The sequence below is a fragment of the Xiphophorus hellerii genome, chromosome 6, assembly GCF_003331165.1.
Source record: "Xiphophorus hellerii strain 12219 chromosome 6, Xiphophorus_hellerii-4.1, whole genome shotgun sequence".
NCBI lineage: Eukaryota > Metazoa > Chordata > Actinopteri > Cyprinodontiformes > Poeciliidae > Xiphophorus > Xiphophorus hellerii.
In genome coordinates this window covers 9,837,933-9,865,158 of record NC_045677.1, presented here as the reverse complement: position 1 = coordinate 9,865,158, position 27,226 = coordinate 9,837,933, and the positions used below count along the sequence as shown (strand labels likewise).

Here is a 27,226-nt window from a genome sequence, read left to right as displayed (position 1 = left end):
TCAAATGTATGACATTTTACTTATTTTTCCATCTTCTTCTAAATGTGAACCCAAGCTTGCCCATATCCATGAGTGGACAGTGTGGATAATCCTCACTCTTTGGTTGAAAGAGTTCATGAATAGTAAGCAGATGACTCAGATGTCCACTTAAATCCATGTAAGACTCTTGGTGTCAAACACCTGACATCAGCTTCCACATCACCGCTCTGATAATAAATACCTCTTTGCAGTTGCTGAACTGAGACAAACTGTATTAAATGGGAAAATTCAGCTCTCATCTAATGACATCAAAGGAATACATTAAAACGTACTTGGAGTTAAAAAAACAAAAACTGTTGCTCATGTCTTCATCCGTTTACCTGTATTAACAGTAACCGAGTATTGAAAGATGTGTTGTTGAAGTAGTTGACCATTAAAACTTTAAATAAAATCAAGTAATTATTTGACTTATATTTTTAATTTGCCAAACAGCATTAAAGAAGATGAAAGCCTATCTTCAGATCCATCTTTTTATTACCTATGGATCCGTTGAAGTGTGATTTCACGTGTGCAAGACCCTGGCCCCATCTCTCTGCTGAAGGGCAAAATAGCTACTCGCCGACAATCACTACCATTGGTTTTAGCTGTTAAGTTATCAATATGACACGCTAAATCTTAAATATACACCTGATGTATAAAAGAAAAGGGAACACAGTGCTTTGCTACTAATTGTCAACACTAAAACAACTAGATAATGGGTTCGGGAAAAAGTTTTAGAAAAAAAGTGGCAAGGGAGAGAGAAGTAGTTCAGTTATTCTTGTTTGATTTTGACCTGAGCATGTAGATTTGATGTGGAATTCACTGTGTTTTGGTTCAGTTAAATCTTTTTTTAAAAAGGTGACCTAAATACCAACTCTGACAGATCATCAGTAGAGCAGGTGTTTAGATTGGCTAATCAACCACCAGTGTAAGATTAGCAGTGGTAGCTAATCTACCACAGCGATCACATATTAGTCGCAAAATAAACACCAAGCATAAAAACATAATACTGTTACGGACTGGGTGTTTTGTTTTGTTCTTTGTGTGTTAAATGAGTGTTTGTTGGTGTTGAATGTTGTCAGTTATGATGAGAAAAATGTGGTTTTGAGTTGTTCTTCAATGCTTTATCTGCGTTATTTTCCCTTTGCAATGGTGCACTGCACTAAATTAATAATACCCACATCTCCAGGTTTCATTTAGTTAACAAAATTGTTCTACCGCAGCAATTTTACATACTATGGTTAGTATGTAAAAGAATAGTCTTTTTGCTCTCCAGCGCTGTGCGCATGTGCAAAATTTCCAGCTGTAAACAATAACATGCAAGATGTCATACAGACATATCCTTGCAGAGTCTCAGTGTCCATCTCCAGTGGTCATTGGGCGACAGGCAGGGTAGACCCTGGACAGGTCGCCGGTCCATCGCATTGCATTAAAAAAAAAAGAAAAACATTTAAAAAATAAAACACAAATAGGTAAAAACACAACACAGACCCATCAAATGAAATGGGTGCAGTAGAGTACAGGAGCATTAGAACAGCTTGTGGCACAAGGCTGTGGAGCAGTTTGGTTCTGCTTTTCATGCTGCACTACTGTCTGACAGCATGAACAGTTAAACCAAATGTCAAAGGTTAATGTAGAGGTTGTGAGAAATATCTGAAAATGTTCAGTGCCCTGTTCCTTCTGTGGCTCTGAAACAAATCCTGGGGAGAATGCAGGTGTGAACAGAGTGAATCTAAGTGATCTCCAAGGTTCCCTCACTGTCCACTGCAGGGCTCTGCTGTTTGTCATTTTGCAGCTGCTTTGTCACAGTCGCAGCTGATAGATGGGTTTGTTGGTCTAAGTGCAGTCTTTAATAGAGCTGTTTCATGGTCTTAGTGGTGTTCTTCAAGTAGGCGATATTATTAGAGATTAGTTCCTCGATGATCTAGATGCCGTTCTTCTAGCTTTATCATAGTAAGTCAGAATGATTTAAGTTACTGTTAATTTAGCTGCAACATATATTCTCAATCAGGACAGGTGACTTCTTTTGGCTTACTACTTGACTGTTTAGCCCCAAAGCCCAGAGGCTTTTGCATCCAACCTTGGTGGAAATGTGTCATTGTGTGAAACATTTATGTCACACAACTATCTGTGGCAAGATATTTTGTTTCTGATTTTTCTGTTTTGCTGTTTCCTATTGAAGTTGTTAAATAATTATTTCATTTTAGCCTGTAAGATTTACCATTATTAAAAAAAAAAAAATCTAATCAGTATTTCGAAATACAAAATCTGACCTGGTTCTATATTTTCAATAAGTACAAACCAACTATAAATGTAACTACATTAACCACTGCTTAACATCTGCTTTCTAGCTTTCAGCTCTGCCATCCATTCTCTAGACGGGGCGACGCAGAGGAGCGACTTTGTCTCGATCCTGAGGGAGTTTGGGAACCACTATGTGCAGGAGGCCGTTTATGGCTTCCAGGAGTCGTGTACCATCTGGTACCCCAACAAACAAGTCCAGAGACAGCTGTGGCTGGAGTACCAGGACATCAGCAAAGGTAGGACAATGAAGTTTGTGTTGGTATGTGATTTAAAAGGAATAGAAAAGCTAGTTCTAAGCTCTTGTTTTGTGATTAAACAGGGAGTTAACCTTGTATGTTGCATGATATTTTCATCTGAAAATATCCGAAACTATGCTACACCTGCTGAAAACTCTTGGCTCCTTTAGGTAATTGAGGTTTTCGCTACCATATTGCCTCTAGAACTCTTTCAATATTCACCGTATGTGTGACTGAACTTTTCTAAATGACATAAAACTTTTACTACCAAACAATGTATTTAAGTTTTTTTATATATCAACTATTTTAGATTAAAAAGACAAACCAAACAAAAAAAACCCTGTGGTTTTGATCACACTTCGTAGCCAAGCACACAACTTATCTTTAATGATCAGAGTCCACGTTTCTTGTCTACTATGATGCTTGAAGTTCTGTTAACTGTGGCTCGTTCAACGTAACGATTTATCTATGTTCAGTAGGCGGCAGCTCCAGGCCTGTCAGCACTTCTTTTATCTGACATGATCAAAACATGTTTTTGTGGTGTGCTGTCTACTCTAGATACAGTTTGCGACACACAACAGTTATGCCACAACGTGGTCATTGATCAGTGTTGCTTTGAGGTAATTTCTGCATTATTACATCTGAAGAAGCCATACTAAAGGGCACTGGGTTTGAAGTTTTTTTTTTTTCCAATCAAAGAATCAATGTCTCCGCTTTCCTTGTATTGTGAGTACATGTCAGCCATATGATGTATCCTTCTGTTGGTTGTTGTTCTTTTGAGGGGTTTTTTTTCTTTATACTAACTCACTTATGAGCAGAGACAGTTATAGCCATTTTTACCTCATTGATGTCAGCGGATTTCTTGTTGTATCACTTTTACTCCTCTAGCTTTCTTTGTCTAAAAAGAGTCTTTATGTCACTGCCTATTTATCTTCAACTCCTCACAATAACAATTGAGTAAGTCTAACCATTCTAATAGCCTCATTTAAAAATAATAATCATACTAATTGTAAAAAAAAGTGTACAGTTCCCTTCTCAGTTAGATATAACTTTAGTTTTCTCTCTATCATTCTCAAAGAACCTTAAATATTCCTAAACTGTGTTTGACAGATTCTCATTAGCTTGTCATATCTAGTGATTTCAGTTGAACAATAAGGTTGAACATACAATAGTGACAACTAAACCTCATAAAATCTTACTTAAAGTTTTTTCAAAAAAAAACAACATTTGTCAAAAGAAGGAGTTGTAATCTCTGCCAACAAGCCGTCTGTTCTACACAAACAGAGACACTTTACCTTTGACTTCAAGAATTAATATTCTTATGAACAGATTAACACCATTAATGATGAGATTAATGATAGAATTAATGATTGGACATTGGATAAAAATAATCGTGTTCAGTTCTCTTTGTGACCTATGATATATACAACGCTATTGCCTAAGGGAGGCTCAATACACCAGGCTAAATAATTGCTGGCATCAAAGTGTGAATTCAGAAATGGAAATAACAAACATAGCATTTCAGAAGGTCATTTGCAGCATTAACAATGTGCCTGCCTATATTGCAACCATAACATTGTGCAGCGCTTAGACAGACGTTGAAGCATTGTTAAAACATTCTTTGTAAATCCCTCTGTAGCACGAACCAAAATTGTGACACACAAAGGTGCTGAAGTCGTTACCCAAACAGTTTCCTTCAAAATAAAAGGAGTATATTCAAATTTAGGTTTTGAATAGAATGCACTTGTCTAGGATCTCTAAATTGTGACGTGTGGGTGAAGGAGAAAACACCAGCTGAAAAACATGCACTCTTTGGTTTCCAGCAACTTATTTACAAGGCTGTTTTCTTTAGAGAATCAATGCCTTTCGAATTGAGGTAAGTTAAAAGTAGATGCTCTCACCCTGCTAAGTAAAACAAGTTTTTAAAAAGCAATAAACAAAGAATAATTTGTTTTTAATCTTTTGTATTTAGTAGGTCAAATGTTAAAAGAACATAAAACATCAGATTTGTCTATGCGATAGTACGAGTCTGCTCGTCTAAGATTTTGGCAGAAATCTGTCGAAAATCCCCCTTTGTCCTGTCAAATGGTAGCATAGCGATTACACTGAGCTGTGAAGATGCGAAGTGGCTTAATCAAAGTGGATAAGTGTTTCAGCTTGGCTCAGAACCATCTGTTTTGAGGAAAACAAAATTGATTCCATTGGCAAAATCTTGAAATCAGAGTCATCCTTCTTAATCTCTTCTCCTCATCTTGGAAATATCTTGCCCTTTTGCAGGGAGTAATGAGCTCACAGGAGAGTTTGATGATCCATGTCCCCAGCCTTTGCTCCAAATACAAGATGTGCCTGACTGCAGCTTCCTGCCTCCATATTCAGGGGGCAGCCAGGCTGATCTTCGTCTGATTCTTTTCTGATTGGGTCACCGACATGACCAGTCTCTTTTTGGAGTGGGCCTGCTTGTCAATTTTGTGTTTCAACAAAACAAGAAAAAGAGGATTTCCCAACTTTGAACCATGTATGTGTTTGACCTGAGGTTGTCGACCTCAAATCATTTAAAATTCATGGTTAAAAGTGACACTTGCAAGAATCATTATTAGAAATAACAATGGTTTATATCTTAGTTGATGCATTGGAGATTGGTTGGTGGGGGCAAAAAAACCCCAAATAAACTGTATTCTGTCAATTTAAATAAAGATTTAAATCTGTTGTTTCCTAATGAGCCATAAACCGGAAAACCACGCACCGGAAAACCACACACTACAATTCCTGTAGAAGTCATGTTTGTGTAGACACAGCCATAGCTCATTAACCACGGTCAGGTAGTAGGCATGTGTGTGAGTGTGTGTCCTCCTCTACTTTTCGTCATGATGCCTTGTCCTGGTGATTAATGGCACTTTGTTCTTTGCTCTGGGGTTTGATGTAAGTTTCCTATTGTCAGACACATGACCTCAATTACCACGCCAGAGATCAGACAGGAATAGCATGAAAGCTGCTGCTGCTCCCTACATGTTTTGACAATTTATTACATTGAGAAACTGCACTTAAAGTGAAAGTTGTTTCTGTTGTAGGCAGCTCCTGTTTAGAGGTTCAGTTATTGTAATCTGTTCGGAAAGTTCTTTGGTACTACGTCGTTCTCATCAAAACCTTGCCTTGTCTTCAGATGACCCAGAATTACAGTTCCGGGTTGTTGTTCTGATTCCCTTATACAAATAAGCTGTATTCAATTTAAATATAGATTTAAATCTGTTGTTTAAATCATGCTGCCTGACATTATTAAATGTCAGGCAGCATGATCAACAAAACAGGAAAACATAATGTATTTAAAAAAAATAAATAAAACAATTTTCTTCATTCCCGTGCTACAGAACAAGAACCTGAAATGATGTAAATTACTGCTTATTTTCATTAAAGTTAGTAAGTAGTTTAACTTACATCTTTATCAAAACTTTCACATACGTAAGTATAGGTTTTGGGACTTTTTAAATTATTGAATTGTGGTAGTTGTGGCTTTACATGCTGCAGTCCAAATCATTGATATTTTAGGCTTCTGCTTGAGTGACATGTTTGGATTTGAGCTCCTAATGCCAGAGGCCGATTCTTGTTTCAGCAGTTGATGCTCTGCATCTGCAGCAGTATCTTCATTTTATTCACCTCTGTCCACCTCCAGCCACAGGTCCTCGTCACAGGTGGAGCAGTGAGAACTCGTCTGCTAGGAATGTCAATCCGGAGCAACTTACGAAACAGTGCAGCCAACATTGTTTCCCAGGCTCCCAAAATTTTCCTGGTCTAATTATAGCTTTCGATCACAAATACACACGTGCCTGACAGAAAGTGCAAATTTTGCTAGCTCTATTACAGCAGAGGACACAGAAAGGATAGGAGAGACAACAGAACAGCCGCTGTAGGTGACAGTGGATCGGAGTGCGAGCCAGAGGTAGGCTGTATCTGCGGTTTGAGGGATGTTCCTCAGGTGACAGACCTGATACTGTTTGTTTATATCAACATGATGGAGAAGCTGCCTGATCCAGAGCGGAGGGACAGATTGAGGCTGCATGTTTTCCTCTTTCTGCCTGCAGCTCACAGAGCATTTTATACTTTACTAGAGCTGCTCAATGAACTTAAAGTCAGAAGTTGTAGCAACAGCCGAACCATTTTGTGTTTGGGAAGGGAGCGCTGTTCCCCACTACTGCAAGCACAATTAGGAAGAAAAGGTTTTATGTCTGTTAAATATGTAGATTTCTGTTTCTGTTTTTTCTTTACAAACAGGGCTTTAAAAAAATACTCACCATAATTTCATGGATGAAGGGGCCGAGCTCTGGGCCCTTCATCCAACTGACCCACTTGTTCCCTCCTGTCTGCAGGCGTGCAGTAGTGGGGGTGTGAAACGTGATGGGGACAAAAAAGAATGACTGAGTGGAATTCACAGATGATATGGAAAAATAATTTTGAGTTTCCCAAGCAGCAAACACATTTCCAGATCATTTGATTAAATGGAAAGTTCAAGAGAAGGGGAAAAGGGCAATGTTGATGTTTTGATGCTTTTGATGGAGTCTTGTTTGAAATAGTGAATGTTTATTGGGATCAAGAGTGTGGAATCCAACGCTTTCTGCTGCATTAGGACAAGATGTTTTAGTTTTGCCAAGAGGTCACTTTCTTGTTTTCCTCGGGTTGTCTCGTTGATGAACAAAATGAGACACATTCCAGACCGAATTACTTTGCAGTAAAATAAAAATATGGGTACTTACAGTATTCTAACCAATCTCAATTTTATTTCAACAATAGTGGTTGCACATACAGTATATAGATCTTCTACGTATTGTTTTTCTCTTTCAAAGTATAAATATTTTATTTAATGTATAACTGCATATGTGAAATAAAAGACAGATTTTTGCCTTTTTAATTGCGTCTTGATACACTATTGAAAATAAAGGCAAATAAGCAACAGGGTGATAATAGGCATAGTACTTAAAGTTTTGAAAGGGTAATTTTCTCACTTGTAAAATAGAGACCAGTCATTAAGGGTTATGTGGGTAGATAAAAGTCTACCAAGAAATGTCTGCAGACTTCTTGAAAGTACCATTTAATAGGGCAACTCAGTTTTCCAAACTCTTTGGATGTGAATATGATTAGCCTAATTTACTTTGCCTCTTCCCATGCTTACTGAGTGGCTTGTCGTTGAACATTTGCAGAGACCACGCTTGCCTCAGAACAGCTCCAAATACTTTGGAGATATGTCAGAACTCTCCAGCAGGAGTTTAAACTGGAACATTTCTCGCGAGCAGATAGTGACATTATAAAGCTTGCCTAATTGTTAAATGTCAGAGAAAATAAAAGAAAAAAAACAATGCTGATACGCATTGTTCAACAAGCAAAAAAGTTTGAAGTAAACAGAGCAGTCAGCACTGCCTCTCAGAGTTGAAGCTCCCAGTTTTGTTGTTGTACTCCCTACTTATATTAACTAAATCAGCATGGCCTCCTTCCACCCCCTCAGTGCCCTTCCCCACTGAGCCAGGTGTCAGCTCTTTACCAACCTCCTGTACAGCTTTGCGTGCTGGTGTGTGGTGTAACGATCATCCTGCCAGAAGCCAGGTAAAAATAGACGCCTTATTTATTCTATTAGGGCCTGTCACTTTAATGCAAAGCACTCAACAAAGTTTTGCTTCAGGAAAAGAGAGAGTAGCACAAAAAGAAGGGCCGTGGGGAACGTGTTGAAGATGAGCTGAAAAGACGTGGCAGAAATTATATGGTGGCGGTCCTGACCTGTGAGACCCTTCACACACAACTCGAACACCTCGGAATAACACCACCCGCCCTGCCGAGGTGCAGCGGTGAGTTACGCTGCTAATTCCTGACGGCATGCTCGGTGGTAAATATTTCACCATGGTAGCCTTTGGTTTAGTACTTTTAGAGTATAAATTCGGTTAATTGTAAAACTGTCAGAGAAATGCGAAATTAAAGAATGTTTTGATTATATAGCACTCTGCTTGTATGGAGCGTAACGTATTGCAGCACTCCTCCTCCCCACCCATAGGTGGAAGAAGACTCACGCTTTTTCTGGGATTATAAGAAAGACAAATGTTGCTGATTGAAAATATTTCTGAGATGAAAACAGACCTCTACTGGGAAACTAAAGGATTGCCACCCGTCACTCATATTAACGTAACTTTTACGAAATCAATACAAAACTGCATAGTCCATCTCTACCTGAAACTAAGAAATGAATGTGTTTACCTTTTTTTCTGTTAACCTGGACTGTTCTTTTTAATTTAGTTGTGTTTAGTATTTTAAACAGAAATCACAGTCCATTGTGAGAGCTTAATTAAAATTTGGGCAGCAGCCTTGAACAAGGATTTTCACCTTATGAAACTATTGATTTGTGGTCATTCAGACTTTTGTAAACAGAAATGCTTACACATAAATATTTAAGGTTTCTAGAGGATTCCAGTTGAAGCTTTTCAGAATTTTTTAATGTGGAAGAATTGGAAAAGAGAGAAAAAAGTTGCACAAAGAATCCATTTTTAATTGTGTCCCACGTTTAATAGAAATCTACAAACTAAGAATTGCACCCAATATTAGATTTTTCATTCTGCTAACATAACTGGATTACCCAGATGGACAAAAATCTCGATTGAAGCTTTTTTTTATCTGCAAATCTATTTTGCAAGTAGTGTCTAATACACTGAAGTGACACAATATGTTATGTATTATGTATAAATCTCCTATTTCTGTTTGCTGATTCGTGTTTCCAATGAAAAAAAGAGTTAGAAAATGTAAAACTTTAGCCTTAGGCAATAAAGTTTGACATAAATATTCTACGTATTCAGGCCCAGGCCCAGAAACTGACTGAAACCTCTCACTTTTATGCCAAGCCTGAATTGCTTCACTATAATAATTTTTATACATTGGAGCAAAACCCTCCTTTTTATTTATATAATTATAGTCTTTATTGAACTGCTAATATGTTATCTTAATATCCCTTGACCAAAAAAAAGGTCACTTTCTATAGTAATTTTGCTGTAATTTGTTTAAGGGAACATGGAACCTAAAATATTTTGACCCTGTTATATATCGACAACTTGGGCTGTACTCCGTCTCTCGCCCTGAGAATGACCCTCAACACTGCTGTGAGTGTGAACAAGATTAAGTAGGTTTAAAAAATGGATGGATAGTATTGATTGCTTGTTGTATATGGTTCTACATTGGACTATTTTCTAATAGTGACTTCTTTTTTCTAAAAAAGACAAACTTACTACTTTTCAGAATTGTTGTAACAATGTACCTGTGCTGATCTGAGATAGATATTGTAATGTGAGTTGGACAAAAATCCAGCTGTTTGAAATTGTGGGACACCTTAGAGGTACAGCGGAGGAGAATATGGTGAGTAACTCTCATCCCTCCTGATATTTATATATTTAGGTCTTTTACTAGCAACGCTAATTCGTATTCTTCACATTCTGTGACCTAAACTCACCCCTGCATTGCACAATTAGAAAATCAGCATAACCCCTAGATATCATAAAGCAAAAAAGAAAATAAAAACATACACTGCAACATTACACCCCGTATAATCCGGTTTTAGGAGTAGAGCTGATGACTACTTCAAACAGAAACATTTAAAAACATCTATAGTGATAAATGAAGCAGGGAGCCGCCAAACTGTGAAATAACATCAGTACCTCAGTAATGAAGGAAAGATCGAAGAGTGGCAACCATACTTACTTTGCTTTGTTTTTTGTTTACAGATTGGAGTAAAATGTTCCTCCTTTCTACCAATAAAAGTGAAATCTAAATATATTTTTATTTTAAGGGTTCCTTGCTCAAACTACCTTTCTTAAATGATGAAAACACATTTTGTTTCTTTCTTATGTGTAATGGGGTTGTAAGACTTCCTGCTGGGCTAGTAAAATGAGTTGTGTGTCTCTAGTGTCAACTGTGGAAAGCAATCAGGGGAAACGGAACTAAGATAGTTCAAACACTAATCCATATAATTAGTGTCACAAAAGTTTTAGACACAATAATAAATCGTGTGTTTTAAAAAGTCCACATTTAATATCTTGTAAGGTATTTGTGTACGTGTAATTTTTGGCTTTGTGAATTTATTCAAATTTGTTGTGTGGAAATGCTGTTTTACCACCTTTAATGTTGCTAATTAGTTTATTTCTGCTACCTGCCAGTAAAGTAATGAGCTATGGAAAAAATAACATAATAAAATTTTCTAGTAAGCAGATTATTAGCTTTGATTTATAAATTTAGATAACAGTTTTTGTCGTGAGATCCCCCTTAAAAGTCAGCAAAACGCAGTTGGATAAATAGCTTGTTAGACTTGAAGCTGAAGTGGTGCACGGGAAGGGGTAAAACGAAAAGTTGTTAGGTGATTGTTGGAGAGCTGGAAAGAAAGGAGACTTCCAAAAGGGAGGGAACAAAAGACTGGAGAGACCTGCAAAAAGAGCTGAGGAGAGCAGATTATAAATAGCGGAAAATGGGTGTGACATGGAGGAGAACCAACAGCGAAGGAGCTGTGGAGAGGAGGTGAACACAAGAGAAGTTGTTATACGAAGGCAACAGAGAAGATCCGGGGAGGTGTGGGTGAAGGTGTTGGAGGAGATGTCATCTGTCTGCCTGAAGAGAAGACAGGGTGATAAATGTCCTCTGCTTGTTCAATCACTAGACAATTGCAGACAGACATGCAGCAGATGTCTGCTAACTCAGAAAATTCTGTCCTGAAATGTATCCACTTTGATGGCTGTTTAAAAAAACCCCAACAAAAAACAAAAAGCCTTCCTAGCGCATTTAGTTATCTATTTAGATTCAAAAGTGGGTTTTTTTTGTTTTTTGGCCCACGTGGCCATTTGGACAAAATGTGTGTTTCCCTCCTTGTGCAATTCTGCTGCAAAAAGATAGAGAGAAATGTCATCCAGCTCATCACGTTTAACGAAGGGGAACTGCAGCAGCAGCTTAACTTGAAGGCGAAGATGAGAAACAGATTGTTTGAATGCTGTTCCAGGAAGCGTTGGTTATCAGACACCGAAAAAGTAGAACCAAGAATAGTGTTGTTCATTTGCAACAGCAGTATATGAAAGTAGAAAATGCAACGTGTTCTTTTGTTTGTTTTTACTTTTAGAATTTACAAAATAGGCTTTACATTACAATTTACAATTTGATGTATGGTGTGTATGTTAACCTTGCAAAATGATGACCAAAGAACGTTAACATGTAAATAAAAACTTTTATTGGGAAAAGCAAAATCTGACCAAAGTACAAGCTGTACAACATTGCAGCAACCAAGTGTTGTCACTTTTCAAATTGTATCGTCTATCTACATTACCTAGATAAAAAAAGAAGATTTTTCCACATTTTGTAATGTTCATTTTCATTAGGTAGAACAACACAAAGTGGTGCAGAATTTTAAAGTTTAAGAGGAAAAATTGTATATTTCTTTTAAAGAAGGAAAATGTGTTGCATTTCTATTCATGTTTCATTGATCATTAATTTGCAGAATCAGTTTCTATGGCAATAATAGCCTCAAATCTTTTCAAGGTATGCCTCTACCAGGCACATCTACAGAGAGACATCTGTTCACTTTGTTGTTGGAAAGCTAACCCTGATCCCGTCCCCACAATGAAACATTGATTCAGCTGCAAAAAGATTTTGGACTGCGTTTTTTTTCTAGGTAATTTGGACAATCCAAAGCACTAAATTATATTCTGAGATATTTTTGAAAGGAAATAAGTTGGAAATGTAGCAAGACAGTTAAAATAACAAAAACAAAGTAGAATCAAGTATCCATAAATAAATTTTACATGATTTTATTGACAAAATTATATTAAACAACCTATAAAACCGGTTTAAAATGCTTGTTAATTTCCCTAAAGCCCACCCAGTGTGACTGGGTGGGCTTTTGAGACAAGGCAAAACTTCAGTGGAAGTGCAACAATAGGAGAGATACCCTAGATCCCATAAACTTAATACTATTGTTGAAGAAAAAAGTAGTTTTCTAAAGTATTGACTCAGGAATGTGGGCACAAATCCATCCGTCCAGTGTCTAAAGTCACTAATCCTCTCACGGATAAGTGGTGCTGGTGCCTCTGCAGTGGTTATAGGACAAGACACGGAGTGCAGCACGAACAGTTTGACAGGTCATCACAGCGACATGCAGGACAAACAACAATGTACTCACACACTCATACCTAAGGGCAATTTGGAGAGACTAATTCAGCTAGAAGTCATATTTTTAGGCTGTGGCCAGGAAGCTGGAGTACTAAGAGAGAACCCACATGTACATGGGAAAAAGATGGAGAAGTCATGCAGACCTTAGGCCAGGATTTAAAGCCAGGATCCTCTTGCTGCAAAGAATCGAAGCAAACAGCTGCAACTCCATGCAGCCCTGAATACAAATCATTCCATCCTTTTTTTTGTCGAACATTTCAAAAACAACATATTCTTTTCTATCCACTTCCAAATTGTGAAATACTTTCTGTAGGTTTGTTTCATACAACCCCGTAAAAAAGATCATGGGCTTAATATCTCAAAATCGGGAAAAGTTCATATGTTGCAAACAAATGTTACCTTCCGGTATCAGACCAGTGCTTAGGCATGGGTGCACTATTCTGGACCTGTTCACACACTAACCTACCCTGATGTTTAACCATTAAACAACCCAAACACACACATGGATAATTAGTCCTGATTAAAAATGCAGTCAGCCTAACAGAAAGCGTCAACCTGCATGCCAGCAGGATGCTCTTTCAATTAATTAATTAACAGCTGCAGAAGCTAATAACAACGCTGTAAGAGCCAGTGTGAAGTCAGAGAAACAGCAATTCATTTACATTCTTCACAGATTTTTCCTGCACCTGCAATTACAGCTCTTTGAGATAAAGATAATACCACGCATGTAGTTTTATTTGGGAATGGATGGTGCACAGGGCTACATCCTCACAGACCTCTGTGGCTTAGAGTCTTAGAGTTTTTTTATTATTATTTGGTATTTTTATATTTAGAGACTTGATTGGAACATTGGATTAAAATTTAATTACATACAATGAAGAATGAGGCATTTTTGGCCTAGAAAAACAGCGTTTTTGGTAGACGAAATCAAAGGCAGGTTGTTATTTTGGCAATGTAGTCCCAAGCTCAGCCTTCTTTTTTTTAATGTTGTGTTTTGTTGTTGCCCTCGCCGTTTAAATTATAAAAACAACCATTTTCCATTTCATTGATATGACTTATTATTCTTAGTTTATTATTGAAAAAGTTTTTGCATCTTGTACTTTTTAAATAAAATGTAAACAGCAATTCTGAAAACACACAACAAATTCTGATTTGGATTTACTACAGTCATATTCAACAAATTAGAATACATGCCCAGATGAGTTTTATTTTTTAGATTAATAGTACCTTTTGAAAATAACAATCTTCCAGCTGGTATGAAACTTACTTTTAAAAGCCCACGTTTCTGTTTTAATTTTTTTTTTTTTGATTTGATATTCTTATTTTAAATGTTTTCATTTAGCTGTTAGCAGAAAATCATGACAAAGAGAAATAAAAGTGTTAAAACATCAGTCTTTGATTAATCTGTATAATGTTTTTCACTCAGTGATGGAGGTACTGAAAGAGACTTTTCAATAATATTCTCCCTCATCGAATGAGTCTGTACAATCTAGTTTTTTAGAATTTAATATAAGCACCAAACATACATCTATTCATAAAGTCCTTCATTAAGCTTCCTTAGACAATTAAAAATTTATTATTAATTATTATTATTATCGTTCTGTTTTTCGACTCTGTGTTGGTTCGACAGTTCTGTAGCCTTTTTTTGGGATGTCTGTAACCTCCAAGGTTACAGACATCCCCATCCTCCAATTTCTGTCAGCCATTAGAGAATTTAATTTCCAACTTAATTAGTCTGAGGCTATAAAGCCCCATTTGCAACAAACCTCAATGCAATATGTAGTCATTTTTACATCAGAACCTGCATTAGGATCTTTAGTAATGTGAGCTACAATAGGTTTTCTGTCGGATCAAATCGCACCGGGCCTGACCTTGCTCTGCACATGAATTGTTGAACTTATCTCATCGTAACTCTGTTGCTGGTTCATAATTGTTCCTTTTTGATCCCCTTTAATAGATACTGTGCACTGCAATCTGGGAACTCTCCACAAGAGCTCCGGTTCTAGAAATACTCTGATCAAGTCATTTAGTCATTACTATTTCTTCTTATTAATTTCACTTCAATCCTTACAATTGCCCATTTTTGTTCCTGCTTCAAAATCTTCCACTGTGAGGACAAAAATGTTCACCAGCTTCCTAATATTTCCCACACACTACTCTAATGATGATTGAAGGTTTTCATAAGCTGTAAAGCATGACGGCATTGGGAATTAGAGGCATGAATAATCTCAGAATAACTGACTGAAAGACAAAAAGAATGAAATATAGCAAGACGTAAAGAATTTAATATATAAGATATGATTGCTTCACCATTTATCTACAGTCTAAAATACTCAATACTATATGTGATATCCTCAAAAGAAAATTGTAAGCAGTTCTGCTCATGTGCTGACAGAGAGACTTTAAATAAATCCTCCCCACACATGCACACAAAAGAAGTACGGGCATATTATAATCTGCTATCAATGGGGCATGGGTGTTTTTTTCACTTGTTCAGCAAAACAGCAGGAAGTGTAGAAGAGTATAATTCAATAGAAACATAATATATTAAATATAGGAAAGCTTTATCTTATAAGAGTCGGGTTATTGATAGAGATAACTTGGGCCCAGAAACTGTCTTCCCTAAATCATCGTCTCAGTGACCTCAACATTTGCATTGCCGATAAATTGCATTTAAAAAAAAGTCTCTCAATACTGACTTTCTATAAAAGTTGTGATATTTTATCAAGATTTAATGCCCAGTGTTTTTGATTTGGATCCTTTTAGGTTTCTTGTTGTTTTTCATGCATACTGCAAATGCAATAAAACATCCAGTAGAATTACCATGAGCGATAAGGAGTGACATTTGCTGTGGTACCGTCAGTCAAGGCGGTTGTGATCCGTTATGTATCTGCGCCCTTCGAGTGATGCTTTGAATTTTCCAATCATGCCTTACATGATCCTTTTCACTCTTGCCACTTGAATACCTCGCTCTTCTTCGCAGAAATTTAATTCAGCTCCCAGCCAGTCAAGGTCATCCCACAGATGAGATTTAAGCATTTTATTCTCCTTGGTGGGAACGCGGGGGGGAAGAGGGAGGAGAGGGAGCAGCAGAAGGTTAGCCAGACTTTGCTAGGCTCTCTTCTACCGTTTGTTTTGCCAGAAATGAACGTCATGACACATTGACTCTTATTTTCATTTTTATGTGTTTTTGCGGGTTTTTTGTCCTTCTGTTTTGTTTTTCTCTGCTTGTTTACCTTCCACTTTTCAAAACGATTCCATGCGATACATTTTGTATTTCACACGCACACACTTTATTTGGTCTTTTTATAATCTGTTCTCCACTTTATTTTTTGTTTTTTATTTAATGTTTTGTTCATGCCATACTCCTCAGCAGATCCACATGAAAATAGTTTTTTATATCTACTAAGTACATTTTTAAAAGTGTGAAACTAAGCTCTTTTTTGACATTTTTCACAACATATGTTCTTGAATTTTTATTTTTTTTTTATTGAAATCGTTGCCAGATTTATATTGTACCATTAATTCGAATTACACATTATGTGCCTTCATATGTATACTATTGCATGGCTAATGTTCTTTGTTCAAAATAATTTAACGTAGTCTTCATCTATTAAAATGTTGAGGGTTTTTAAAAATATATATTTTTGTGTGTCTTTACAGTAATTTGCGATATTTCTTAAACATAAAGCAAGAAAGGCCTTTAAAATTAGTGCACAATAAGTTTTATTCATACATTCCCTACCCATAATGGTCAACCATATACCTTTGTGATTAAGATAATTGACAGGATATAAAAATGAACACATATTTTTGGTTTGTGAGTGCATTTGTTGTATTTCTCTTCAAGTATTAATTTTTTGGGATTTGAGCATTTCTAATTTGGCTATATGCCACATGTCAATATACATAAAAAAAATTAAACAATATTTTGGATTAGATATATAAATGATATGGCAAATAAATTACTAAGTGCCCACCAAATATCAATTTATTGATACTTTATGTATGTTCACTCATAACTTATTCTAATTTGAACCAGTGGAGGTTCTTGAATGTAAGGTGCTTTTGACGTGCAAAAATGTCAATAAAGCTAATTTAACAAAAAAAAAAACAGACAAATGTTTTATTTTATTCAAAGCTATCACAAAGATTAGGAATAAAAAAATAAAAGGTTATTACAACTGGACTTGTGTTTGGTTTGGTATGATTTTGATTAGGTTTGAACAGTTTAAACATGTAACATTTTAAATCGGAGATCTCTTGTGGGCAACACTGATACATCTTAAAGTAACAACTTGTTGCTAGATTGACCTTGTAGCACTTGCATATGGTGCATGCTCGTCGGAAACATATTTAAATTTTACGATTCTGACCTGCGTGCCACTAGTCAGGTACAACCATGCTACAAATTATTTAATTTTGTTACCAGCTAATATTATGTTGTATTGCTAGTTTTAATCTGACCACAGATTTAAACATCCAAAGTTTTCACCACCAAGGAAGTCTTTCTGAAATGTTCCTTACATCGACACAAAGCACACCAATGTAACATTGATACAAGGTTCTTACCCGCGGCTCGGTATCACTGGTCCTGGTACAATGCGACTGCGCTGACCCTTAATAAATACAGTGGAAAGGTTCAATCTGTTGCTTTTTAGTCTGAGAAAATTAAACTTCAACAAACCAGTGAACACTACATGGAAGAATCAGCACATATATCCAGATTTCTGAATGTGAGTTTCATACAAAGCACTTGCCCTGCCCTTCCCCCATCTGCACTAGTCAATCTGATTCAAACGACCACCATCTTGCTCTAGCACCATCAAATTTGTTAACACTGATGAGGAATTGGACCATTTGTCCTGCCAACATGGCCCATCTGTTGCTCTGACTCCGTTTCCCATCTATAAGCCTCCTCTCAGTGCCTGTCTGAGTTTTGCGGTGGTTAATCATATATAATTACTGTTGATGATCTCGAGGAAAAGACATTCATGGTGTTTTTATTGGACTTACGACAACTGGAAACACAGGTTATTTCATCCTCGGTTCGGCTTTATTGAGTTCGTACACAAACAAAAATCATTCGTCATAATGAGAGTGACTTTTATGGGATATTGATGAGGAAATTCAGTGTTATTATTAAATTGGCTTTTTGTTCAAGTAACATTAATTTCTCGAGGGATTTGTGTAGGCTGGACTCCGCCATGTTCTTTTTATTAACAAGAGATTGAATAAACCCTCTGTGTGTACTAAGTGGGTAGTGTATGCGTTCAGTAACAAAAGTGTGTGTGCGTGTGCCTGTCACTGTCTCTGTGTGCATAGGTTTCCTTTGAAGGCATTTTCTCAAAATAAAAAATCTAGCTGGTCTATGATTTAATGAGGACATGTGACAGAAATATCTTGTCTACAGAGAGACGGGAAGCTGGAAGGAGTTGGAGAGAAAGAGAGAGAGATATCAAGGACATTTGGAAGAATATCTGTAAAGTCAGATGGGAAGTCTTAGTGGCAAATCCACAATCACACCCCAGTGTCTTCACAAATGTCTAAAAGCAGCAGCTTTGCCAGCTCTGTAATCTGCTGCCTGTCTTGAGCTATTTTAATTACCAATCAAGGCACTGTGCAGAGATATGTGTGTTTTGATGCTCCAGGATTCATCTTTCTTTTGCGGGATTAGTACTAGTCTGGCAATTGTACCTCAGTTTCATGCTCCTTTTAGGTTTTTCTTATAAAAAAACAATCCCATTTGAGAAATCAGTGCCTCTGAATATTGTTTTGCAATGGTCAAAAATTGATTTAAAGATTATGGTAACTAAAAAAAAAAAGACTGTTGTGAAATGATCTCTTAGCAATACACACAATGTTGATTACTTCAGATTACAGGTAATTATTTGTACTTTAAAACCTTCTGTCCAAAACCTAAACCTGCTCTCACACTTTCTTATCTTAACATCTATATTGTTTATTCTGAAAGCACATTTTATTAGGATGGCTACTTAGCTAAAACCAAGTAGATGATGATATTTTAATGAAAAATTATAATAAAATAAGAACTTAAAAACTTAGAAACAGCCAGTAAATACCTTGTTTGTGCATCTTTCTGTTGTTGAAACTGAGTCGGTTGAATGTTAATGATAAAAACAATATTCTACCAAGCTATCATCACCTCTCCCGATTATAGCAGTGTATGTGTTGTGTTTGCTGCTGTACTGCTATTTTTTTTGACTGTACATGCACAATAGGACACAATAGGACATATAGGACACAATGAAAAAAAACACACTTTTCTACTGTTGCAGGGCTGGGTCATTTTACCAATATTTTCTTTCCGTATGTTTTGATCTCCTAACCACCTGTGAATAAAAACTTCCAAGTGATGAAAATATGTTTAACTGCCATCAAATGGAGACACTCTTAACTTTTTGACATGTCAAGGCGAGAAAATCTTCATCACTGCAGTCGGAGCTTCTTCATAACATATTTATGTTGGGTGACCTTACTTGGTATTCTGGACATCTGACATTTCGACACCGCAAGAGTGTTATTTACCTGAGGCAGCATATATACCAGACATACCAGATATGTCAAATACAAGCCAGTGTATCCGAATACACAAGTGTAGTGGGGTATAAGGGCCAAAGTATAGACAATGTGTAAAAAAGATGGATTTGAAGCAAAGTATGAAATCATCTCTAAGTTGGCTTCATCATTTATTTACAGTAGAAATTATTTGGGAAAGACATTTAGACAAGTTTACGGATTAACTGGGAAATCATAACCCCCACTTTAAGTTTTTTTTAAATTAAACTGAAAATCATAAAAGGCATGACCAACATTGTATGGAAAAATCTCTATGTGTCAGCTCGATGTAGTGTAATCACATACTCAGTGGACAGCTCACATCAGTGTCGAAATGCAACTGGCAGCAGCAATTCATTAGACTGGATTCCATGTCCTGTTTGTGGATTTCAGGGATTGTTTGTAAGACGGGGTGCCAGGAGGAGCTGTCCTCCATCTGGTCCAAAATCTGTGGATGGAGTGTGTGTAAACATGACTGTCAAAAGGTTTTTGATAGAGGATCCTAACAAATAGAGCTTGTGCAAGGACTAGTTATAGAACAAATCCCTGGAAATTTCAATTTAAAACAGTGAACAGTTGCACAAATGCATCTTTAAGCTAATCCATCAACTCTCTTACTCTAAATAAATTACATACTTTTAATCTAATTTGCATACTGTAATTTGATTTTCTTCCCCTCATAATCAGCATACTTGGTGTGCTTCACAGTAGAATATATTGCCAAGTCTGGGCTCTTTTCACACATTCTTGCTATTCTGCACTTCCAGTCTGGCAGTGTGATTAAACTCCAATCTGTCAGCTTTTTTCAGCACATTTGAAAAAATCAAGTTACTGGCAGCCTTCAGCTTTCCGACTTGCACTCCGCAGCCAGTCTTCTCTTGTGCTTTTAAAAGACAACATTGTAGGTAGAGCCAGAATTAGGCTTTATTCCAGGCGAAAGTGTAGGTCAAGTGCTAGCCACTTTCAATCAATGATAAAATCAATCCAAAAAATGCTTTCCAACTTCTGATTTTATTGACCTTTATGGCTTTAAATTTTTACTTTACTTTTCACTTACACAGTGTGCATGCATGCATGGGTGTCCCACTGTTTGTGAGGCAAAAAGATGTTGTGAATACGTTGATCTAATGAAGAGTCAGTGGGATTTTACGGGGGCAGATGCATGTTTTTCAGATGCTAAAACCATGTTCAGATACACCTAAAGCAGAGATGGCCTTCTGCATGAGTTTAATAAAACAAAAATTAACCTGGACTTGAACATAACATTTGATAAATTTATGAGCAGCTGTTTGTGTGTAATTTCCAGAGATGTGCCGCTCAGGATTTATTTAGTCTCTGATGCCAGTCAAACATTAAAGTTGCATTTGCCAATATTGATTATCTGTGCAATACTTCATTAAAATGTGCTAAAAATGCAACAAAATTTAATCAGCAATAGAGATTTTGAATGAGGTCATCTTTGTTTTTCTTGACAGGAACAGACATTTTGTCCAGACTGAAGTTTCTATCAGATAGATGTTTTTATTTCTAAACATACATCTAATTTGAAACATCCAGCTACACTGTTTAATCAACTCGTGTCTCGCTCCCACAGATGATATTTTTTTGGAGAACAGTTTGCTTACTGATGATGTTTGCTGTTTTAAAACTACGGGTGGCAGGCTTGATACCCAAGCCAAAAGTCTGAGAAAACAGCTTACTTTCCTCCTAGTGTTAGTCTATAAAAAACAGTGTGGCAGAAACAGGATAATACTGTGCACACTAGAAAGGTTTACTTGGATACTACAACTATATTTAGTTGGTATTAATTAAAATATGTTTGCGTTTTATCTGCTGTGTACTGACCCAAAAAGGGATCAAGAAGTCTCACTTTTTACAATATAATTTCCTGTAATCCAAGATGATGCCCAGCATAGAAGGTGAAACTGAAATTCTGTTTAAACAGAGGTTTTCTATAATAGCATTGGTTATAGTTTTATTGAAGGATTTTTAGCAAAAGCTGTATAACTTGAGTTTTTAAAAAAAACTTCTTGGTAGTTGCACTTTTTTCTTTCAGGTATGTTGCATCAAAACAGTGTTAAAAAAATGTTTACTGATTGTTTTTGCTGTTGTCAGCCTTATGAATATTGCTTGAATAAGCAAATTAATAAAAAAAAGCTGACTGTCAATAAAAAGAGATCAAACCAGTAAAGAACCACTGGTATAAAACACATAAGTGTAATTATCAATAAATTACATAAATTGTCTTTGTCAAAAATAATTGTTACTTTTCTTTTTCAAAGAAAATGAGTTCATGTTATAGATTTTTTTTCACACCTGGAAACGTTGGTATTATCACTCAAGTTGTCATGCCGTGCATAATCTTAATTACTCTGAAATCTTTGCAGTACTAGAACTGCATATTGTCAAAATCCACAGAAAAAATGAATGAAGCACTTTAGTGTTTCCTCCTCTTACCTAAATGGAAATCAGTGTAAAGGAGGAGTTATGCAGCCTATACAACCTCTCTTACACTGTCAATGCCATTACAAGACATCAGGAAAGAGACGCAAATGTTTAATACTTGTTCTGCTACCTGGCTTCAGATAGAAAAACCCCTAGTATTCACATGTGTGCTTGTATGGATGTTTTTCTTTCATTTTAAACAAATAACCAGAACAGAATGTTGCTTATTAATGACCAACCTTGATAGAGTTGAGAAGGACCATTAGGATCAAAGCCCAAAACAAATTTTTTTTTTTCTTAGAAAATGCTTTGAGTTCTTGTCACGGACAGTATATTATGTGTACTCTAAGTTCTTTTTTTATTGTTGTTAACAACACCTAGGCTTCTTTCCAACACCTGAGGATTTGACTAATACCTGAAACAATCATTTCCTTCCCATATGCTGTTTTCAAGCAGTGGAAAACAAGATTACAGCTAATTACACAAACCTTCTACACAACTCGGTAACAGGAGCTTCTCCTAATCCTCTCAGATTTGATGCCGATAGCAAACATGCTGCAGCTTGCTGCTCATGTGTTACAGTAGCAGTCTTGTGGTGTTCAGAGAATAAGGCTGATGAAGTCAATCATTTTATATAGCTAATTACAAGTTAGCTCGCTGTCCTGTTGCAGTTAATTATGAAGAGAAATGAGGCTTTTATTGCCTCTATTTACACAGGTTGTCATTGAGCAACCTAGTAGATTCTACTATTTCTACTAATCATGTTACAAATTAATATAAAATGCTTTCTTTGATGCTGACAATCTTATTTTCTTTGTCACACAAGTCAGATGTAGCTCAATGACCCTCTTACCCGTCCTGTGAGAGTTGTTGGCCACTTTCACAAAACATTTCCGCTATAAACCTACAGAAATGAGCCACCACTGCGCTCCCAATGGATCCTCATAAAAAAGTCTCATATAGTTGTTAGCTTACAACAAATATACTGTGATGACATGAGGTGCTGTATTACAAATAAAATCTGTCTCAAGTCTCCTCCAATCATTTTGTTCAAAACAATAACGGCTGACGAACGCGGTGTAGCGATCCTATTGTTGGCAGGGAAAATGCTTCAAATTTAAATTCTGTCCCTAACCTTCTTACTCTTCTCATCGGTAATTATTTCTTAGACTTGTTTACACTTGTTAATCCTTCTGTTGACCCACAAAGCCAGATTGCCTTTGTACAAGTCAGCTGATTAGGGCCTATGTCTTCCTCGCTTGGTGAGTCAGGGGCCTTGCAGAGGCATGCTGACGTCTACTCTCCCCTCGCCGAATTGGAAATCCTTTCGCAAAGCACGAGGCGATGCAAAAAAGGCACCTCTGATGCATGAATTATGATCCTTTGTGTCAGAATTTTTTTTCCATTTTTTAAAATTCTTTTCTTAAGGCATAAAAAAGGTAGGAACATTTTTTTGTAAAAATAATTTTATTTTTATTTTTTATTTTTATGTGATCAATTGTAATTTTGTCCAAATACAAAGTTGTTATTTGAAAAATACATCAGTAGTATTGTTCCTTAGGGGTTATCTGATGTCACAATATTTTTTTTACTTGCATGAGTCGTCTACAGTAGAAGGAGGGACCGGGTCGGTTCTCATGCTTTTTTGTCTGTCGGCCATATTGTATTTAGCAAAAATAATTTCTTGCATTTGCAGCTGATGGCCAGTAGTTGATGGTATGTTTTATGATGCATTAGTGTCCACTTCAGTGGTCTGTGTGCATTTATAACATAAAAATCCACAGGAAGCACAAGAAAATGGCTTTTAGATAGCTGTCCACTGTAGTGACCACTATGCATGAAAGGGTTAATCCCGCCGTGAGATGTTTTGTGAAAGTGGCTTTTTGTCTTTTGAGAGTTCACCGACTTGTCCAAAATGTTATATGCTTTAGCTGTTAGGTATAATTTGATCAACCTTCCTAAAGCTTGGATCAAGAACTGACTTGTACAGTCCTTTGTGAAAGTATGCGATAGAGCAACATTAAAACAAAAATAATGTTCAGGTATATAGTGCAAGGGGAAAAAAGGCTGAGATAAAGTTCTAAATATCTGAACATAGCACTGTTCAATCTAGAATTGTCCAAAAATGGATGACAAAATGTAAATGGCATTCAACAAATCTGCTAAGACAACAACATTTATCAAAACTAACACGTGAAATATTAATCAGACAAGGGGCTGAGGGGCCCAGAGTAACTTTGGAGGAGCTGCAGAGACTCTGGAGCAGTAGTCAAGCAATGAAAAAATATTGCCTTTATGGACAAGAAGACAGCTATTTGAAAATGATAACCGTAGGAATTTTGTTCATGTCAGGATCTGTGTTTTTCTGTGTTTATTTAGAGTTTTCTGTGTCCTTAGTCTCTTCGTTGTCCTGTCCTCCCCTTGATTGTTCCCAGGTGTGTCTCGTCTCTGTGATTACCCTCCCGTGTATTTAACTCCACCTGTGTTCTTTGTTCTTCGTCGGTTCCTCGTCATTTTTTCGTCAACGTCAATGTTTCGTCTATGTTAGCTTCAGTGTCGTCAGTGTTTCCCTGTGCCTGCTGTCCGTTGTTTTGACTGGTTTCCATCATTAAATCCGCAAATTCATCATACCTGGGTCCGCTGCGTCTGCCTCACCACCAACCCGCACCACACTTCATGACAGTAGGACCCGACCAAACCGAACGGTGAGGCACGCTATTTTTATTTTGACATCATGGACCCAGAAGAATTAAAGGAGCTAACGGATACCATCGGGGAATATAAGGAGGCGATGGCCAAGCCGTACGCTGCCATCCGACGCCTCGGTTTCGCCATCCGTTTGGGCTTGTTGCTGGACTATTGGGTTCCTCGCTTTCCGCACCCGGGGTTGGTGGAGTTGCAGAGGGAGGCAGAGTGGGAGCGTATGGCGGCTCTAGCCGTCATGGCTGGCGAACCTCTGCCTCCCAAGCCGCAAAGTTTCTCCGCCAGCCCAGATCCTGCTCCAGTTCCGGGACCAGCACCTCCAGCTCCACCCGAGGTCGTTCCAGCCGGCGTTCCAGCCGGCGCACCGGAGGCCGTTCCAGCCGGCGTTCCAGCCGGCGCACCCGAGGCCGTTTCTGCCGGCGTTCCAGCCGGCGCACCCGAGGCCGTTTCTGCCGGCGTTCCAGCCGGCGCACCCGAGGCCGTTTCAGCCGGCGTTCCAGCCGGCGCACCCGAGGCCGTTTCAGCCGGCGTTCCAGCCGGCGCACCCGAGGCCGTTCCAGCCGGCGCACCGCAGGCCGAATCAGCCGGTGTTCCAGCCGGCGCACCCCAGGCCGCCCGGAGACAGCGACGTGAGCCGCCGGTGGACCCGGCCCCTCGTCGCCTTCCGGAGCTGTCACCTCCGCTGCCGGTTCCCAGGCTTCGCTGCGGCTCGCCCCCGCAGCCGGTTCCCAGGCTTCGCTGCGGCTCGCCCCCGCAGCCGGTTCCCAGGCTTCGCTGCGGCTCGCCCCCGCAGCCGGCCCCGAGGCTCCGCTCCGGCTCACCTCCAGCCGGCGCACCCGAGGCCGAATCAGCCGGCGTTCCAGCCGGCGCACCCGAGGCCGTTTCTGCCGGCGTTCCAGCCGGCGCACCCGAGGCCGAATCAGCCGGCGTTCCAGCCGGCGCACCCGAGGCCGAATCAGCCGGCGTTCCAGCCGGCGCACCCGAGGCCGAATCAGCCGGCGTTCCAGCCGGCGCACCCGAGGCCGAATCAGCCGGCGTTCCAGCCGGCGCACCCGAGGCCGAATCAGTCGGCGTTCCAGCCGGCGCACCAGAGACTGAGACTCCCTGTGTTCCTACCGAGACTCCCTGTGTTCCTACCGAGACTCCCTGTGTTCCTACCGAGACTCCCTGTGTTCCTACCGAGACCCCGACTCCCAGTGTTCCTTCCGAGACTCCCAGTGTTCCTTCCGAGACTCCCAGTGTTCCTTCCGAGACTCCCAGTGTTCCTTCCGAGACCCAGACCCCCAGCGTTCCTTCCGAGACTCCCTGCTTTCCGACTCAGACCCCCAGTGTTCCTCCTGAGACCCTGACCTCCAGCGTTCCTCCTGAGACCCTGACCTCCAGCGTTCCTCCTGAGACCCTGACCTCCTGCGTTCCTCCTGAGACCCTGACCTCCTGCGTTCCTCCTGAGACCCTGACCTCCTGCGTTCCTCCTGAGACCCTGACCTCCTGCGTTCCTCCTGAGACCGAGACTCCCTGCGTTCCACCCGAGACCGAGACTCCCTGCGTTCCACCCGAGACCGAGACTCCCTGCGTTCCACCCGAGACCGAGACTCCCTGCGTTCCACCTGAGACCGAGACTCCCTGCGTTCCACCCGAGACCGAGACCCCCAGCGTTCCGACCGAGACCCCCTGTGCTCCACCAGAGACCCTGCCTCGGGGGGCTCGTCGTCGCCGTCTGTGGGCGGCCCCCGGGACTCATCGCCACCTCCAGCGCCGCGGACGGCCGCCGGACCGCCTCCGTGGTTCCCGCCTCCAGCGCCGCGGACGGCCGCCGGACCGCCTCCGTGGTTCCCGCCTCCATGGTTCCCGCCTCCAGCGCCGCGGACGGCCGCCGGACCGCCTCCGTGGTTCCCGCCTCCAGCGCCGCGGACGGCCGCCGGACCGCCTCCATGGTTCCCGCCTCCAGCGCCGCGGACGGCCGCCAGACCGCCTCCGTGGTTCCCGCCTTCGGCGCCGCGGACGGCCGCCGGACCGCCTCCGTGGTTCCCGCCTCCGGCGCCGCGGACGGCCACCGGACCGCCTCTGTGGTTCCCGCCTCCGGCGCCGCGGACGACCGCCGGACCGCCTCCGTGGTTCCCGCCGCCGCGGACGACCGCCAGACCACTTCCGTGGTTCCCGCCTCCTTTGCCTCCGCCCACCCTGTGGGTAGTTTTTTGTTTGTTTATGGACTCTTGGCCCTCCCTGTGTTTCCGCCCACAACGGTGGGTTGTTTTTTGTTTTTTTCTGAACTCTGGCCCCCCGTCCAGCGCCCCTCCGCCCACCCTTGTTGTGTTTTTGTTTTTTGGGCGTCTGGTAGCCGCCCTTGAGAGGGGGGTACTGTCAGGATCTGTGTTTTTCTGTGTTTATTTAGAGTTTTCTGTGTCCTTAGTCTCTTCGTTGTCCTGTCCTCCCCTTGATTGTTCCCAGGTGTGTCTCGTCTCTGTGATTACCCTCCCGTGTATTTAACTCCACCTGTGTTCTTTGTTCTTCGTCGGTTCCTCGTCATTTTTTCGTCAACGTCAATGTTTCGTCTATGTTAGCTTCAGTGTCGTCAGTGTTTCCCTGTGCCTGCTGTCCGTTGTTTTGACTGGTTTCCATCATTAAATCCGCAAATTCATCATACCTGGGTCCGCTGCGTCTGCCTCACCACCAACCCGCACCACACTTCATGACAGTTCAAAGTTTACCACAAACCATGTAGGAGGCACGGCAAATATGTAGGAAGATGCAGCTAAATAATGGCTAATCCTTTG

The 27,226-nt window shown here is 39.6% G+C and overlaps 1 protein-coding gene across 5 annotated transcripts in view; it reads left to right on the top strand.

Moving 5' to 3' along the window:
- astn1 (astrotactin 1) overlaps window positions 1–27,226 on the top strand; it is a 351,664-nt gene that overhangs the window by 200,986 nt on the left and 123,452 nt on the right. For all 5 annotated transcript variants that reach the window (XM_032565575.1, XM_032565574.1, XM_032565573.1 and 2 more), the window contains one exon: window positions 2,370–2,558. In XM_032565575.1, coding sequence (XP_032421466.1) covers window positions 2,370–2,558 — 189 coding nt within the window. The remainder of the gene's footprint in view (window positions 1–2,369; window positions 2,559–27,226) is intronic.